General features: G+C 55.7%; 1 protein-coding gene across 1 annotated transcript; it reads left to right on the top strand.

The window, feature by feature from the left end:
* The first annotated feature begins 3,243 nt into the window (after positions 1-3,243).
* On the top strand, positions 3,244-5,370 carry LRRN2 (leucine rich repeat neuronal 2). The gene has a single exon (XM_075521850.1). It carries the CDS (start codon positions 3,244-3,246, stop codon positions 5,368-5,370), a length of 2,127 nt encoding a protein of 708 aa, XP_075377965.1.
* The last annotated feature ends 10,496 nt before the right edge of the window (positions 5,371-15,866 follow it).

Below are 15,866 nucleotides of genomic sequence, written 5' to 3' on the forward strand. Positions count from 1 at the left end.
CCACGCCGAGGAAGAGCCCGAAATAGCAGCCGGGGGCTGCCGGTGCTGGAGGGGCGTGTGGCACCCGTGGCCTCGCCGGAGCCCAGCCTGGCCGCAGAGGGGGTCCCGGTGCCCAGCAGACCCTCCAGCGACCCACGTCCCCGCTGCTCCTTGCTGTCCCCCTTCCTCTCTCTGTTTTTACCAAGGCTCCCGTTATCTGGGGCAGCGTCTTCCCACCGCCTGCAAAGGCAGCAAATCAGGCTGTCTTGGAGAGGAGATGAAATCTGGGCTCCCTGGGAGACACCGCTTAGCCTCCCAACCTCAGCCGCGTCTCGAGCCTGATCTCTTTATTTGTTAGCCTCGAATCCCAGGTCCCTCCGCTTTTCTATCTTGTTCTGTGCCCTGAGTCTGTTTGGGGGGAAAACAAGGGCTTTTGGGGCGCAGTCGGTGCTTTGGTGCTGCTGGGGAGTTGCGAACGGACGGGGCGGGTGGGAGCTCAGGGTGCACGTGTGCACGTGAACCACTGCAAAGTTGCACACAGGGAATCGACCCCACTGTTCCCACGCGTGAGCCCCTTGAGGTCCGGGTCTCCCCTGGGCCAGCTCTCTCCCGGGACCCCCGTCCCTCACCCTCGCCAGCCCTGGCTCCCGCACGGGCTCCGCAGGCTGGCGGGGATGCAGCTCCGCAGGGGGAGGCTTTTGGACCCAAAATGTAAACTGATAGAAGTAAAACCGTGGCCACGGGAGCCGCGGGACTGCCTGGTCCGTCCCACCATCCATCTTCGGTGCGGCGCAATAAAAGGCTAAATGAGTTTGCATGCAACCTGCAGGCTTCTTCAGTGCCTAATTAAGAAATAATGAGCCTGACTTCACTGGGTAATGGATAAAAGACAACCAGCGCGCTCCTGCCCTCTCCTTCCCCGTCTCCCCACCAGCCCATGGCTGAACTGCAGGAATTCATGGTGCAGGTCCCCGGGGTGTCACTGCTGTCACCAGGGAGCAGGGCTGTCACGGCAGAGCGGGGTCAGCTCCGTCCCTTGCAAGGACCGTCCGCCCGGGGCTTGTACCCCGCAGCGGGGACCGCACGCTGTCGATGCCCTCCCTGTTCGGTTTGCTCCATGCCATTTGAAACCATGAGTTACGAAGTTTAGTACCCAGAGTTTCCAAAAAATGACGGTTTTTCTGCAAGATCTGATCCCGTTACTTATACGAACACCTGGACTGTTACAGCATCATCTTGTATGCAAGACTTGCCGCAGCCATCAGTGCTGCAACCCCGTCCCATACTGGGCAAAAGGGATAAAACCGGGTTACAGACACAAACGCTGTGGAGATATCACCCAACAGCAAAGCTGGGGGTCTTCCCTGTGAAATAGAGTTTGAAACAAGGTGCTTTTTCTGGACTTTTCTTCACAGCCTTAAGGAAATAAAAAGAAAACCCCACTCCTCCATATTATTTTTTAAAGGAGAAAAGATTCTATATTTTAATGGCCGGAGAGATTTATAGTCACAGAAATGCCTGTGCACTTAAAAAGAAAGATGAGGGTCCATCAGAAGGATGCAGAAATCAATACAGCCTTCCTCTTCTTTAATGCTGTTTCTCCAGGAGATGGTTTAAAAGCCAATGCTCTCGCAGCAGGCAAGAAGGGAAGTGCACGGGATCAATTCTGGAGCAAGGCTTGGATGAGTCGATGCTGAATAAACTTTGGTTGGAAGCCCTTTACCGGGAGAGCAAGGGGGTGATAAAATAGAGCTGCTTGGAGAGAAACTTTCTTTTCCCACTCCAGCTGCTTTTTAATGTTTTTCCTGCCGCGTGAGAGTCTTTTAAGATGGGGAGAAGCTTTGGGGCTTGGTTTGATTTGTGTCAGCGCGGGTCAGGAGAGCTGTAGCAAATCAAAAAATCAAAGGTGGGGCGGTGGCCGGCTCTGGCTCCTCTGAGCCCCGCAGCTGGATGGGGAGAGGGGCAGGGAGGTGCCGGGGGGCTCACGCCCACCCCAGCCCCTCACCGACCCCTCACCAAGGAACCCCCGACCCCTTTTCCCCAGAAAGGGTGCAAGGCGAGGGGCTGAGGCCAAGGTCGCATCCAGCACGGAGGGGGTTAAGGGGCTTCGGCATTCCCCCAGGAGCTTCGGATGAGCCCAATCAGGGTTTCCTGCTCCCAGGAAATTGCCCCCGCCCTGGGCCAGTGCTTTAAAAGGAGCTGGGGGGGCTTTGCTAGGGGAAGGGGAAGGGGAAGGGGAAGGGGAAGGGGAAGGGGAAGGGGAAGGGGAAGGGGAAGGGGAAGGGGAAGGGGAAGGGGAAGGGGTCTGTGTGGCTGCTCCAGCCCCATCGTGCAGGGGGCTGTCCTTGCTCGTGTCCTGCTCTTTCCCTAAAAGCTCGGCTTTCTGCTCAGCGTCAGCCCTCTGGGCCACCAGTCCCCCCAGTACTGGCTACTTTAAGCCTTGAGGCCTGGGTTTGTGCGGAGGTGGGTGAGCTTACTGCTTTGCTAGTGTAGAAATAAAAAGGATGAGCTGGATCTGGGATAACCTGTTCCAGTGTAAAGCAAACTGAGCTCTGAGCCTGTGGTGCCTGTGTTGCTGCAGGGCTTCAGCAAGAGATGCCAAGAAACAGGTCTGTGCTCAGGGGCACGTTTCTTCCACAAGCCCAACGGGGGACAAACACTTTAGGGGTCTGCAAATAGGGCTGGGAAGTCCTGGGTGGGGGCACTTGGTGCTGGGGAGGATAACGGGCAGAAAGCAGGGTCCTGAGAGCCTGAAGGAAAGTTACCCCCATGGAGACTTTCTCTTCCCAGCATCTGCAGCTCCAGCTCTGCTCACGGGAAAGCCTTTGAGCCAGGCTGGCCCAAGGTCCCTGGGCTGCTGGTGGCCCTGGGCAGTGCATCTGTGGGCTAATTACACTCAAAACCTCTTGGGCTGGGAGGGAACTGCTAATGCTATGGATAGGAAACATTAAACTCCAACACACTTGTTTGCCACGTGCGTGAGGTCTCCTCTAACGCGACTTGTTGTCTGGCCTCTTTCAGGAATGACTTTGAGGAGGAACCTGAAAGATGCAGCCGAGTGCAAAAATGAATCATTTGGGGAGGAAGAAAAGGCGAAGCTCTGACTGAAGGCACCAGCCTGGTCGTGGGTGTTATGTGCTCTCGGTGGAGGGGGCCAGGCAGGGCAGCCGGCAGCAGGGGCTGATCGGTGCCAGGGGCTCGCATGGAGCAGCTTCTCCTGTGGATGCCGTCCCCACCCGGCTGTTGCCCCGTGCCCTGCTCTGGATGTGTCCCGTGAGCCTTTCCTGTCTTGGAGGAAGCCGGTCCCACCAGCTGAAAATGAGACGCTTCCAAACCAGCTCGCTTCTGCTCTGCGTGGTGGCCGCCACCGCCATCCCCATCGTGCCCTGGAAGGTCAAATGCCCGCCGCAGTGCGTCTGCCAGATCAGGCCGTGGTACACCCCCCGCTCGGTGTACCGGGAGGCTGCCACGGTGGACTGCAATGACTTGTTCATCTCCGCTGTGCCAGAAGACCTGCCGGAGGGGACCCAGACCCTGCTCTTGCAAAGCAACAATATCGCCAGGCTTGAGCAGAGTGAGCTGGACTATCTCAGAAACCTCTCGGAGCTGGACCTGTCACAGAACAGCTTCTCCGATGTCTGGGACTTTGGCCTGAAGAGCATGCCCCAGCTGCTCAGCCTGCACCTGGAGGAGAATCAGCTGGCTGAGCTGCCCGATGGCAGCTTTCCTGGGCTGGGCAACCTGCAGGAGCTCTACCTGAACCACAACCAGCTCCGCAGGATCGCTCCCTGCGCCTTCTCCGGCCTCGGCAGCCTGCTGCGCCTCCACCTCAACTCCAACCTGCTGAGGACAGTCGACAGCCGCTGGTTCCAGATGCTCCCCAGCCTGGAGATCCTCATGATCGGAGGGAATAGGGTGGATGCAATCTTGGATATGAATTTCAGGCCCCTGTCGAACCTGCGGAGTTTGGTTTTGGCTGGGATGAACTTGAGGGAGATCTCGGACTATGCGCTGGAAGGGCTGCGGAGCCTGGAGAGCCTGTCTTTCTATGACAACAAGCTCGTGAACGTCCCCAAGCGGGCGCTGCAGCAGGTTCCTGGCCTCAAGTTCCTGGATCTGAACAAAAACCCATTGCAGAGGGTCAAGCAAAGCGACTTCACGAACATGCTGCACCTCAAAGAGCTGGGGCTCAACAACATGGAGGAGCTGGTGTCCATAGACCAGTTTGCCTTGATCAACCTCCCCGAGCTGACCAAGCTAGATGTGACCAACAACCCCAAGCTGTCCTTTATCCACCCCAATGCATTCCACCACCTTCCCCAACTGGAAACCCTCATGCTCAACAACAACGCCCTAAGTGCCTTGCATAAGCAGACAGTCGAGTCCCTGCCCAACCTGCAGGAGATCAGCATCCACAGCAACCCCATCCGCTGTGACTGCGTCATCCGCTGGGTCAACAGCACGGAAAACCACATCCGCTTCATTGAACCCCAGTCCACGCTGTGCGCCGAGCCCCCCGACCTCAAGAGGAGGCACATTCGGGATGTCCCCTTCCGGGAGATGACGGACCGGTGCCTGCCTCTCATCTCCACCAAGAGCTTCCCCTCCCACTTAGAGGTGGCAGATGGTGACAATGTCTCCTTGCATTGCCGAGCTCTGGCAGAGCCGGACCCGGAGATCTACTGGGTCACCCCTTCGGGGGTGAAGCTGATCCCCTACGCAGAAGATGGGCGGTACAAGGTGCACCCCGAAGGGACGCTGGAGATTCATGGGATCTCGGCTCGGGAGGCCGGGCTGTACACCTGCGTGGCTCACAACCTCCTCGGAGCAGACACCAAGAGCGTCAGCATGATGGTCAACCACTCCTTCCCGCTCAGCGAGGACAGCCTGGAGCTGGTGGTGGCAGATGTCCAGGCCTACCACATCCTGGTTGCCTGGAAGCCGCATCTCAACACCATCTCCTCCAACCTCACCTGGTCCAGCTTCTTGCTTAGCTCCAACTTGGACATGACCAACGTGGCCCGGATCCCCATGGGGACCCACACGTACAACATCACCCGGCTCCACCAGGACACAGAGTACTGGGCTTGCCTCCACGTGGCCTTTGTAGACTTGCAGGCCAAGGTGGCTTGCGTGAACGCCAGGACTAAAGAGGCTGCCCACCGCTACTGGCTCCTGGAGGGCAGGCAGAGCCTCCTGATGGTGCTGGTCCTCTGTCTCCTGCTCCTTGCCGCCAGCCTCATAGCTCGCTACAGCGTTGGAGCAGAGCTGCTCCGGGGTGCCACGGCCGTGCGCGTGGTCTATCCCCCCCTCGCCCAGCCCTGGGCTCGGGGGCAGCGTGGGGGGCAGCTCCTGGCCGTGGAGGTGCAAGCAGCCCCCCTGGACTGCTGAAGGCTGATACACTGGTGGGGCTGACTGTGGGGTGGGGTGGTTTGGGGTGGGGAGGGAGAAACTATTTTTTACCAAAAAGATAACTAAACTACAAAACTGAACAAAACAAAAAAAAAAAAAGGGAATTTCATGGACTTGACCAAGAGCCAAAGTGGCGTGGCAGATGGAGAGGAGCAGAGCTGGCCACGGGGCTTGCAGAGGCTCTTCGTGGTCCTGGCAGGGTCTGGATCCATGTGTAGGGTCTGGATCTGTGCGTGGGTCCCAAAAGCACCCGCTGGGCAGCCGGGAGGGCTCAGAGGGGCCCGAGGCCGAGGGGGACGATGCCTCGAGTGGTTGAAGAGCCATACAGATGATCAGTAGATCACCCCTTCCCCACGTCCCGCTGGCACCATGAGGCACCCCAGTGGTGTCAGCTCCTTCGCTGGACAGTCCCTGTTTTGGAAATACAAAAAAAGGCCTTTCCCTCTGGGATACGTGTTCTTTTCTTGTTTCTTTTTTGGGTTTTTTTTTGAGCACTCAGATAATCAGCCACAAACCCACTCCCAGCGCCTTCCTGCTGCCCTGTCGCTTGTTTGCTGCCGTCGGCCGGGGGGAAGCAGAGGGGAAAGGAGGGGACTTTGGGCAAAAGAAACAGAAATGACGATGGTGACACATCTCTTAACGGGCATCCCTGTGGGGCTGGCCGGCTTCTGCAAGAGCTGATTGGATCCTGTATCCCGCAAGCCTAATCTCAAGGCTATTTTGTAAACTTTTGTGGATAATGTTAAAAAAGAAAAAAAAAAAAAAAGAGGAAAAATGGGAAGCGAAAAAAGGGGGGGGAAGTTCTTGCTTTTCTGTTTTTGTATAAAAAAAAAAAGAAAAAAAAAAAAGAAATCCTGTGTATACTGGTGTGCAGCTGGAGGGCTTCATGGTAGGAGCCCCTTGCTTCAGATGCTGGGGGGCTCTGCAGGACCGTCCCTGGGCATCGCTGCGCATCTGGTGGGAGGCGAAGGAGGGGGGATGCAAAACCTGCTCTCCGGGGCTGTTGCTGCTGCTTTCCCTCAGAAACAGTTAAAATTGCAAACGAAAGGGAGCAGTGGGCAGCACCAGTTCCCCCCCGCGTTGTGCCAGATGAAGGGGACGTGGTGAAATGTTCCCCTCCCTGGTTAACGTGGACAAGCCATCCCTTTGCTTGGGCCTAAACCTAATCCCTGCTTGCTAGAGGTAAGGACTTTGGGGTCGGCTTGACTGCAACCCTAAACAAAATGTGCCTTTACCAACACACAAGCGGCCCCAAGAGACCCTTGGTGCGGCCCGTGGTGTGGGCATGGGTGCACCCAGAGCCTGGCTGGCACCTTTCCATGGGAAAGACCAAGAAAAAACATCCCAGCCAGACCGGGGGGGTGATGGGGTGCAGGTACCCCAGGAGACAGCATCTCCATGCAGAGGCGGTGCCCCCTCGAGTGAAGCCGCTTGTGCCAGCGCAGTTGCTGCGTGCACGGGGCTTTGAAGGGACCAGAAAACCTTGACACGGTAAAAAGCTGTTTGAACTTCTCATTCATCTTCCAGCCAAGGTGAGATGGTTCCCCGCTGGATAAGCTCCACGCTCAGCCAGGCACGCAAAACGGCTTCTGCGCCTTCACCGGGTAATTATTTCGGAGGGTAATGGCTCTCCCCGGTCCCCGTTCAGCACACCGTTGCCGCTCACCAAAGCACTTCAGCATGTGTTCAGGACCCAGCGAGATCTCCAGGGGCCCTAAGCACAAGCTGAAAGTTAAGTGCAGGCTTAAATACTTTGCTGAATTAGAGTCATGATCTGCTTTGTATATTTGGCTGCGGAGCCCCAGCCCCGCCGGCTTCACTCAGGTGTGCAACCATCAGTGTTTGCAGACTCAGGGCCTGAAACAGCCTTTCTCCTCTGCCTTTTATATAGCGGGGAAGCTTAAATGCAAAATATGTTCCCTGTGGTCCAGCTAAACTGGTGCTGGAACATGTGGAGATAGCTGCTGAGAAATTTCCCTAGTGTAAACATGTCCCTGATTTAATCCTGCTCGTCCCTGCGATGCATGGGCTGAGCCCCAGGCAGTGCCTGCATCTCCCATCCCCTCCACCATCCCGCTCCCTGCAAAAAACATCATCAGTTCCCAAACAAGGCAAGGACCGAGCCCCTTAAAGGTTGTCATTTTGTAGGTGTAGAGAAAAAGCCTCTTTGATCACGGTTATCGAGGCTGCTGCTGCCACGCTGGGACGGGAGGTGAAGGTTCAGCCGCTGCCTGAATTGTCTGCTCCCCTCTAAAAGCGATGTCTGCAAACCAGAGATTAAAATGCAAGATACGTGCAATTAATTTGATTTCCTTTGAAACCCGAGGAGCTCTGTGCAGTGCATTCAGAGAGAGGCACCCACCACTGCAGGACTCCTTTCCCAGTGGGTCCCCCGCACCGAGTGTCCCTGGGTGGGTGCTCCAGCCCAGGCTCCCCACGGGAGAGGGGTGGCCAAATCACCCCCCCAATGCCCCAGAACAGGAGCTTTGCTGTGAACCGCTCCTATCTCCTCCCTGAGAGCACCGTAGATGCCTCATCCACTATTTATTGTTGTCGTTATTTATTATTAAAGCACCAACCAGCCCTTCCTGGGCACCGTGCTGGAGGAAATGCTCCATAAACCCTTCCCTGCTCCCCATGCCCGAGCCTGGATGGGGCACATGGAGCTGGAGCGGCTGCGGGCAGAGCCTCACCAGCACCGTCCCCTGTCATCCAGGGGGCAAGGTCCTGTCTGCTCGGAGACCCTTCCTCCTACAGAAGCCACAACCGAGTGCATCCAAGGCAGGCGGCCAAATTAAAGCCAGCCCTCGCTGGAGGAGGCCGGGGAGAGCCAAGGGTCTCACACCAGCGTGCTTCACCCTCCGCACCTTGCGGCTTCCAGCACGGTTTGCTGGGGGAGCAGCCCCGGCTGCCGCCCTCCCCGCAGCACTGAGCCCCGGCACAGAGGAGCGATGCTCACGCTCCTCATCCGGAGGTACCGGCCAAAAATGAACCTTGCCGGGCGAATTATAGCGGCTGCAAAGTTTTACAGGGCTTGTGATGGGGACTTACAGCTCATCGTCTGCCTGGAGGCTGGATTCTGCACCTGGGGAGGCTTTGCTAGTGCACGAGGGTTATTTTGGGGTGCCAAGCAGGGGGAACAGGGTTTTTTAGGCACAGCAAATTCTAATTGCATCTTAAGTTCCCTTCAAGGAGGAGCAGCCCCCCGGGCGCCGAGGCAGGCTCACTCTGCGGGGTCTTGACTCTCAGCCCAGAGAGCAAGGATGTGGCAGGAGCCAGAGATGCTTCGGAAAGGGGGAAAGTAGCGTCTGACCCAGCATGCTCTCGACTAGAGGGCTCTTTAATCTGCCCCCCAAAGGCATGGCAAGAGCCAGGGCAACTCAAGTTAGAAACAAGATGTTGGGTTTTTTTTAATCAGCAGAAGTAATTAACCACTGAAGCAGCTTTACCGGTAGCGGGGGACAGCAGTCTCCATTTCCGAGCGCCACGCAGGGATGCAGCTCTCAAAGAGATGCTCTAGTGAGGAGGCTCCCAAATTTCTCAAGCCCAAGAGACTGTCACCAAGACCTGAGAGCCCTCCTGGCTGCTGCCAGCTGAGCCCGGGGGTGCTGGGGGGGCCGACGGGGCAGGGCAGGCGAGCAGGGGTGGCCTCCATCACCTCCCAGTCCTTCCCCTCCATCCCTCTGGGATGTCAAAGGCTTGTTTGGGAAATGCTTCTCCTCCAGCCTGTCCCACCAGGTCTCACCCCTGCGTACTTGTTTCTCTCCCATAAGCCACCCTTCCTTAGCTGTTCGTCGGGTTTGATTTCTCCTTTTATTTTTTTTTTTATTACCTTCACTTTGAGGATAGCAGCAAAAGTCTTCATTTCTGCTTCTTCTGCCCTCTACCCCTCCTCCTCCTCCTCTTTCTCAGTGCAAACAGCATCGTGGATCTCATATGCAACTGAGCTTCTCTCAGCAAAGCCAACCGGGAACATTGCGTGCCAGGCTCTATTTTAAGCACCTAATAAAACTGATTTTTGGAGTGGCTCCATCATTGTGTCCTTCTTTCGCAGAGCCCTTGGACCTGCCGAGGGCCCTGCGGTGCAGGTGCCCCGTTCTCAGCACCCATCACTGGGCGGCAGGGCTACCCGCCTGCCCCTCTCCCTGCCTGCACCAAAGGCTTTCAGGCTCTGGGAGGAGCGTGACAGGGACATATTTATTACTTCGTTAGAGAATCAAAGCAGGCCTCCCCTCCTCTCTCCAGCACTTCCTCAAAAATGATTTAAATTAAAACACCCGACCTCCCTGGGAAATGTCAGCAGTGTTATCCATATGCATGATGCCATTATGATGAAGCAGGTGCGGCTTTCAAAACCTTTAGGAAAATCTACCTGTCTGTCAATCTCCACGGCAAGCAGCTCTCCTTCCAAATGCTTCATCACTTCTCCCCCTCCCTCCTTTACCACGGATCTACAGGTGGGGAAACTGAGGCAGGGAGCCGCTTAGTGACTTACGGTCCTCAGTCTCTTTTCCCTTTCCAAGCACGTGCCGGGGTCAGGAGACAAGCGCTTCTTTGCCCTTTACCATCCAGAAGTCACCGAAGAAAGGAAGAAGAAGCAAAGGCAGGAGTCACAGAGGAGAAATGATTGCAGCTCATTTATTTCCCGTTGCCTTTTCCAGCCTTTCAGAGCTGAAGTAGCTCCTGCCCCCTGCTAGAGCAGCCTGGCCGGCCAAGTAAATGGATTCAGCTGCGTTCAAGTAGGCAATTGAGGCTAAAATCAGGCTGATGGAAAGCAGCAGGGCAGGAGAGGTGGCATGAGGTCAGTTTGGAGCTGTCTGAGGCTAGAAAAGTGCTGACCTCTCCAGGGGCTGGTTTGCAACCAGCTACCCTGCCTGCTTCCACAGCCCCGGCTGGCTGCTCGCAGCTCTCGCCTTCCGTCTCCACCAGGCAGTGTTTTGGGAAGCCCCGCTCCCTTCCCAGCGTTGGCTCCTCTCCTGATGGCCGAGCCATCTGCAGGGGATGCTGTCGTGGACAAGGCTGCGGCTTGAATTTGTCCCGTGGCGCAGGGGGTCTCCGGAGGAGCGCGGACTTGGGGATGCGCAGCAGCAGCGTCGCAGGAGACGTCAGTGGTGCCCGTGGACCACGGATGCTTCGGGTCCTGGTGAGAGATGGGTGATGGCTGCTGGCCACCGGATCTGCTCGTGCTGCCTGTGCCAGGCAGGCTTAAATAATTAATTAAGAAACTGGTGTGCACCCAGGTGGCACTTTGGGGTGTTGGGGGTCCGACCCCACAGCGAGTGAGGGTGCGGGAGGCTGTGACCACCCCAGGGCAAGCAAGGGGCAGCAAGGGGCAGAGCACCCTGCTCCCATCCTGGGGTCTGCTCCCGGTGGGATTTGTGGGGCACCCCGGTACCCTCACTGCTACCGAGTCATCCTGGAACTGTATTAAATCTTAACGAGGTGGGAGAAGGAGGAAGAATTGATTTTGGATTTGCATGTGGCTAAATGGGAAGAGGGCCGGGAGGGGGGAAAGGCAGGCAGGGCTCGTGCTGATGGGGAATGAATATTAATAGGGAATAACAAGCCAGAGCCCAGCTCGGTGGTGGCAGGAGCAGGCAGTGGGTGCAGGAACCGGTGGGGCCGTCACGGGGCGAGCAGGACCCTTCTCAAAGCGGCTGGTGGCAGGGGGCTCTGCCCCGGGCTGGATGAGGCCCCAAGGAACATAAAGCTTTGAGAGAGACTCAGCTGTGTCAGCAAGATACGGGGAGACATGGAAGGGGACAAAAGCTCCCCCCTCTGCAAAGTGTGACTTTGCAATGAGAGCCAGCAAAAATGGTTAAAAGCAACAGCAAAAATAACTAAATATAAAGGCGGGGGTCGGCACCATCACCCATCTACCGGGGTCCTGCAGAAAACCTTCAGGGAGCTGGCGATTTCTAGTGTGAATACCAAACAGCTTTGATCTCTGCCAAGCCTTTCTAAATCTTGAGCAGTGTCTTGTAAATCTTTAATTACAAGAAAATTGCAACCTTAACAGTGAACACACAAACCGCGTTGATAAATATTTAAAATTGCCACAGCGACAGATCTGAGGGGATTAAGAAAAGATATATTGGAGTGACAGTTATTAAACACTAGATCCCAGTAAATGTTACCGAGCAGATAAATAATGCAGGTCCCTGACAGCCGCTCGGCTGCTGACAAGGGCGGGGGGAAACGGCTGCTTTGGGGGGGAGAGGCTGGTGATGCCGAGCCCTGGGCTCTTCCCAAAAAGCCCAGGGTGGTGGGGGAAAAAGTGGGGGGGGTAAAAGCGTTTTTTCACCTGCTTGGAAATAAAAAAGCAGCGTGCATTGCAGCAGCGCCCAGCAGTTGAGGAAGGGCCAGGAGCGGATGGTGTCTCTCGACCCCTCAGCTCAACAGCTTGCCTGGAAATCCTGCCGTTTTCTCGCTCTCCGCCAAACAGTGGCGGGACCGTGGGGGTGCTGAGCACGGTGCGTGCGTGGGGCTGCAGGTCCTCCGGCTCCTTCCCCTGCATCGCCGCATCCCTCCGGCATCCCTGCTGCCGAAGCCGCCGGGGTTGGGCTTCGTTCGCCTGCTGTGCCACCGAGCTGCTGCCTGCCGCTTTGCTCCTACTGCTTGGCCCCGTCCGCTTCCCTCACCTTCTTCTGTGAGTTTTGAGGTCACCGACTAAATTTCCATTATTAAATTTCCAGCTAGCATTAAAAATGTATTAGTTCGCTAAAGGTAACTAGCAAAAAGTTCATTATTCCTAATAGCCCAGGCTTCATTCACGTGGAGGGAAGATGCTCAAAGCATGAATTACCCCAGGAACCTCCCCAATAAAATATTGATCTAAAGAGTCGGTTAATTATAAATATTATAGCAGAGTGATGAGAAAAGTCCCCCGTTTCTGCCTATTTTGCAGGCAGCTGCCCTCCCTTAACGTGGCCTGAGGATGGGCAAGCCGCTGTCCTCCGCCTCTCGAACAGACCAGAGCTGCGGTGGGAGCGGTGCCCGACCCAGCCCTGCCCAGTGCAGCCCAGCATCACCGTGTCCCCGCCGCAGGGCTGTCCCCAGCCCCCCCACGCCATCCAGCATGGTTTGGGAAGCCAGAGACCCCTCCAGAGAGGTGTGTTTGCCCACCCTGCTCTTCACACCCTGCCGCTTTCGGGCTCAGCCTCGCAGGGATGAAGCCAGGCGCTGCGGGGTGAGTGCGTGCGTGCGTGCTGGTGTGTTTTAGATCTAATTTATGGTGTGCTCTGCTGAACTATGATAACGAAGCACTTAAAAAAAATCTAACGAGGGGGGGCTGGTTTGTTGGCCTTGCAGAAGTGCTGAGGCCCACCTAGTAAATCTTTAATTGAAAGTGGAAGGGAACTGGGAGGCTCACCAGTACAGAGAAAACAGTAAATATTTAATTTGGGCACAGCGATTACACAAACAAGGTTAAGGGAAAGGGGGGAGAAGACAGATAAAAGTGGCACCTATAGAACATCAAATCCAGATAAAGTCACCAAGGAGATAAATAAAATATCCCCTTCCAGCAAAGGCAGGAATAAACTGCTTCCTCCAGGCAGCTGAGCACAGCTTGCGGGGAGAGCAGCTGGGGCAGGCACCAGCTTTCTGCCCTGGCATCCACGGACCGCGTAGGGCTGCACTTGGACTCCTGCGAGGGGCAGGGAGTGAGCAAAAAAAACCCCAGGAAACCCAAAAATGAGAGTTTGGAGCCGGGGGTTCAGCTCGGCACTGCGGGGGGGAAAGCCCCTCGCAGAACCTGGTGAAGCTCAGTGGGGCTGGAGGCAGGAGAGGGTGAGCAAGGCTGCACCCACCCCTCCGACAAGGACAGCGGGCACCCAGTGGGAGCCCCCCCTGCTCCCCAGCTTGCCAGCTAAAGCCCTGCTTTGGGACAAAACCCAAAGCACCTACCCCAGGACTTGGGAAGCAAGTGGGACTTGAAAGCACGTGCAGAATCGGGGCCGGGGAGAATACCCGATCGTTTCCACCATTAAGCCCGCTTTGGGTCACCAGGCATCAGCAACCCCCGGCTCCTTCCACGAAGCGCAGCGGCACAGGGTGACCAGCGAGGGACAGGCAGCGAGCAGCCCTCGCCTCACTGCCCGCCGCCGTAGCGCGGCCGATTGATGGCAAACTGTTTCTGGACTGGTGTTTTCAGCCAGAGCATTGTATTCTCTGTGCATTCAGTTGCTTTGGGGTTGTTTTTATAGTTTAAAGGCCTGACTGCAACATGGTGTATTTCTAGGTTTGAGAAGAAAACAGTTTTGCAAGCCAGGGTGAGAGGTCAGGGTGCTCTCTCGTGATGAAGCGATGCTTTATACCACATGAGAATAACGCCCAGAGCTCGAAGAGCCGTGTCAGCGTGGGTTACAGTCCCCTCTGCTAATGGCAATAGTAAGAGTGTTGTAGCAAGTTAACTAGCTTGCTCACACGTTCTTCTTTCTGGTATTAAGAAGAACATGGTTTCCAATGCAAAATAACAATAGCTAGCACTCGTAAAGCTGTTCCCACGCTCAAAGCAATATGCAAACATTTACATGCCATTTAAAGCATCTCGCTAAATCACTCCAGTAAATAATCCTTCCTGACTTACCTCTGGCTAAACTGGAGGTTCTGGGGTACGAGGATGTCTCTGGTGCTGTGCAGGGAAAGTGCGAGTCCTCGGTGGGCGTCGGGGCTCTGCCCTTCCCTGAGGTAGGGCACCGCCATCTCATGAAACAGAGCTTTAAAGGCGAAGCGCAGGGAGGCTGGTCTGGCTTTCCGGAAACAAAAGGTATGTGCGGACCTAAGACTCCCCCATCCTTTGTGCAGGAGACAGCTTGGCCCCCACAGCGCTTCCCTCCGCTTCCCCAGACCCCATCGACCTGGGGTCTCACGCTGGTTCCTTTTAATCCCCGTTCAGATCCACCGCGGGGACGGTGACGCCAGTTTCCAATTGCGTGGCCATTTCAACCTTCAAATTAACGAGGCTTTAGCTGCCAAAAGAAAAAGCTGCTTTTTTTTTTTTTTTCCTTAAAACCACCCTGGTTTTTGTGCACGGGCAGCTCACTGAGCCCGCTTTGCTGGCGAGGTTTCGCACTGCCTGCTTCCTCACCCCAGTAAGCTCCAGCTGGAGCCCCCAAACAGACCTTTGGGGGTCTCCCAGCCTGTGCTGCTGGCTGGGACAGCAGCGGTGTGGCTCACATCAGAAAGATTGAGTTTGAGAGCTTTTATTTTTCCCCGATGTCGACATTTGGGTCACTGACAATTCTGGGGAAGGTGTTTGGATGAAGCAAGACTGTTTATTTTCAGTGGGCCGGATTCTGCTGTTACCCCAAGAAGGAGGAGGAAGAAGTGCTGCTGGCTCCCAGCAACAGACTGAAGAGCACAGGTTTTAGGGGGTGCTCCTGCACAGACCTGCAACTGCTTAAGGGAGTCTGGGAGTGCCACAAGCGCTGCCCCAAAATAATCACTTTCCTACAAAAGATGAGAGAAGGAGGCACGTGAGGTGGAAGGACTTCAGAGGGCAGAAGCTGAGCAGGGCTGGAATACCAAGCTCTGGCTACTTGACAGGCTACAGCAAAAAAGGATCCTTTATTTTCGAAGATACAGAACAGTATTTCTTCCCCACAGAAACGCATCGTGGTTGCACTTGCAAGGAGGATGAAATGCTGTTGTTTCCCGTACGAGATGAACAGCCATCTCCCTTCAGCGTGCGTCTGGCCAGCCTCCCCTGTTAAGAAGGCAAATTCAGAGGTGAGCAACTCCGCCTCGCTCCAATACCTTTTCTGTTAAAGCCGGGAGGATTTGTTTTGCCTGCTGCTGGCAGAGAGCTGCTGTTTGCCCAGGGCAGGGGATCTCACCAGCACAACGCAGCCCCTGGCAAACAGGACAGACGCAGATGCCCTACTCGATGCAGCTCCTGTGCTTTGGAGCACGTTGGGACAGGTTGGTTTTGTTGGCAGGGTGCAAGGAAAGCTTACCCAGGCAGAGGACTGTGGGGCAGAGCCAGAAACTTCCCTGCAGGCTTAAGATTGGCAGAGGTTACCAGCAAGTCTAATTGCTGCTCTTACAGCTGCTGCAGGACAGAATGGGAACGGCTGGTGGGTGCAACCCAGCTGCCTGCCAACAGGTAGGCCTGGACACCAGCCCTACCTAAAGCTGCTCCTAGAAAGGCAGGCAGGGAACAAGCAGGGGCAGCTGGGCAGGACCATAAATTCAACCAGCTCTGCTCCTGCCAGCAGGTATCCTCGTGTCAGGGATGGGGGAACCAGCTCTGGTTCTCCTCTTCTGATGCCACAGGTGGAGTTTTATTGTTTTCCTACAAAGCAATCACGATGCTCTTCATTATGAAGCAGCATCTTCTCCTTGGCAAGCAACTAGTGATAAATCACTGCTGGGCGTATGTGGGGCTAGTTTACAACACAAAAGAGCAGAGTCTGCTCATCGGTCTTCCTCCTGATTACCTGCAGCCTGCCGGTCTCCAACCAGCACTGTAA

This window comes from Mycteria americana, chromosome 20 (genome assembly GCF_035582795.1).
Source record: "Mycteria americana isolate JAX WOST 10 ecotype Jacksonville Zoo and Gardens chromosome 20, USCA_MyAme_1.0, whole genome shotgun sequence".
NCBI classification, from domain to species: Eukaryota; Metazoa; Chordata; class Aves; order Ciconiiformes; family Ciconiidae; genus Mycteria; species Mycteria americana.

Coding starts and splice junctions, on each gene's coding strand:
- LRRN2 (XM_075521850.1), top strand. CDS start 3,244: ATGTGTCCCGTGAGCCTTTCCTGTCTTGGAGGAAGCCGGTCCCACCAG.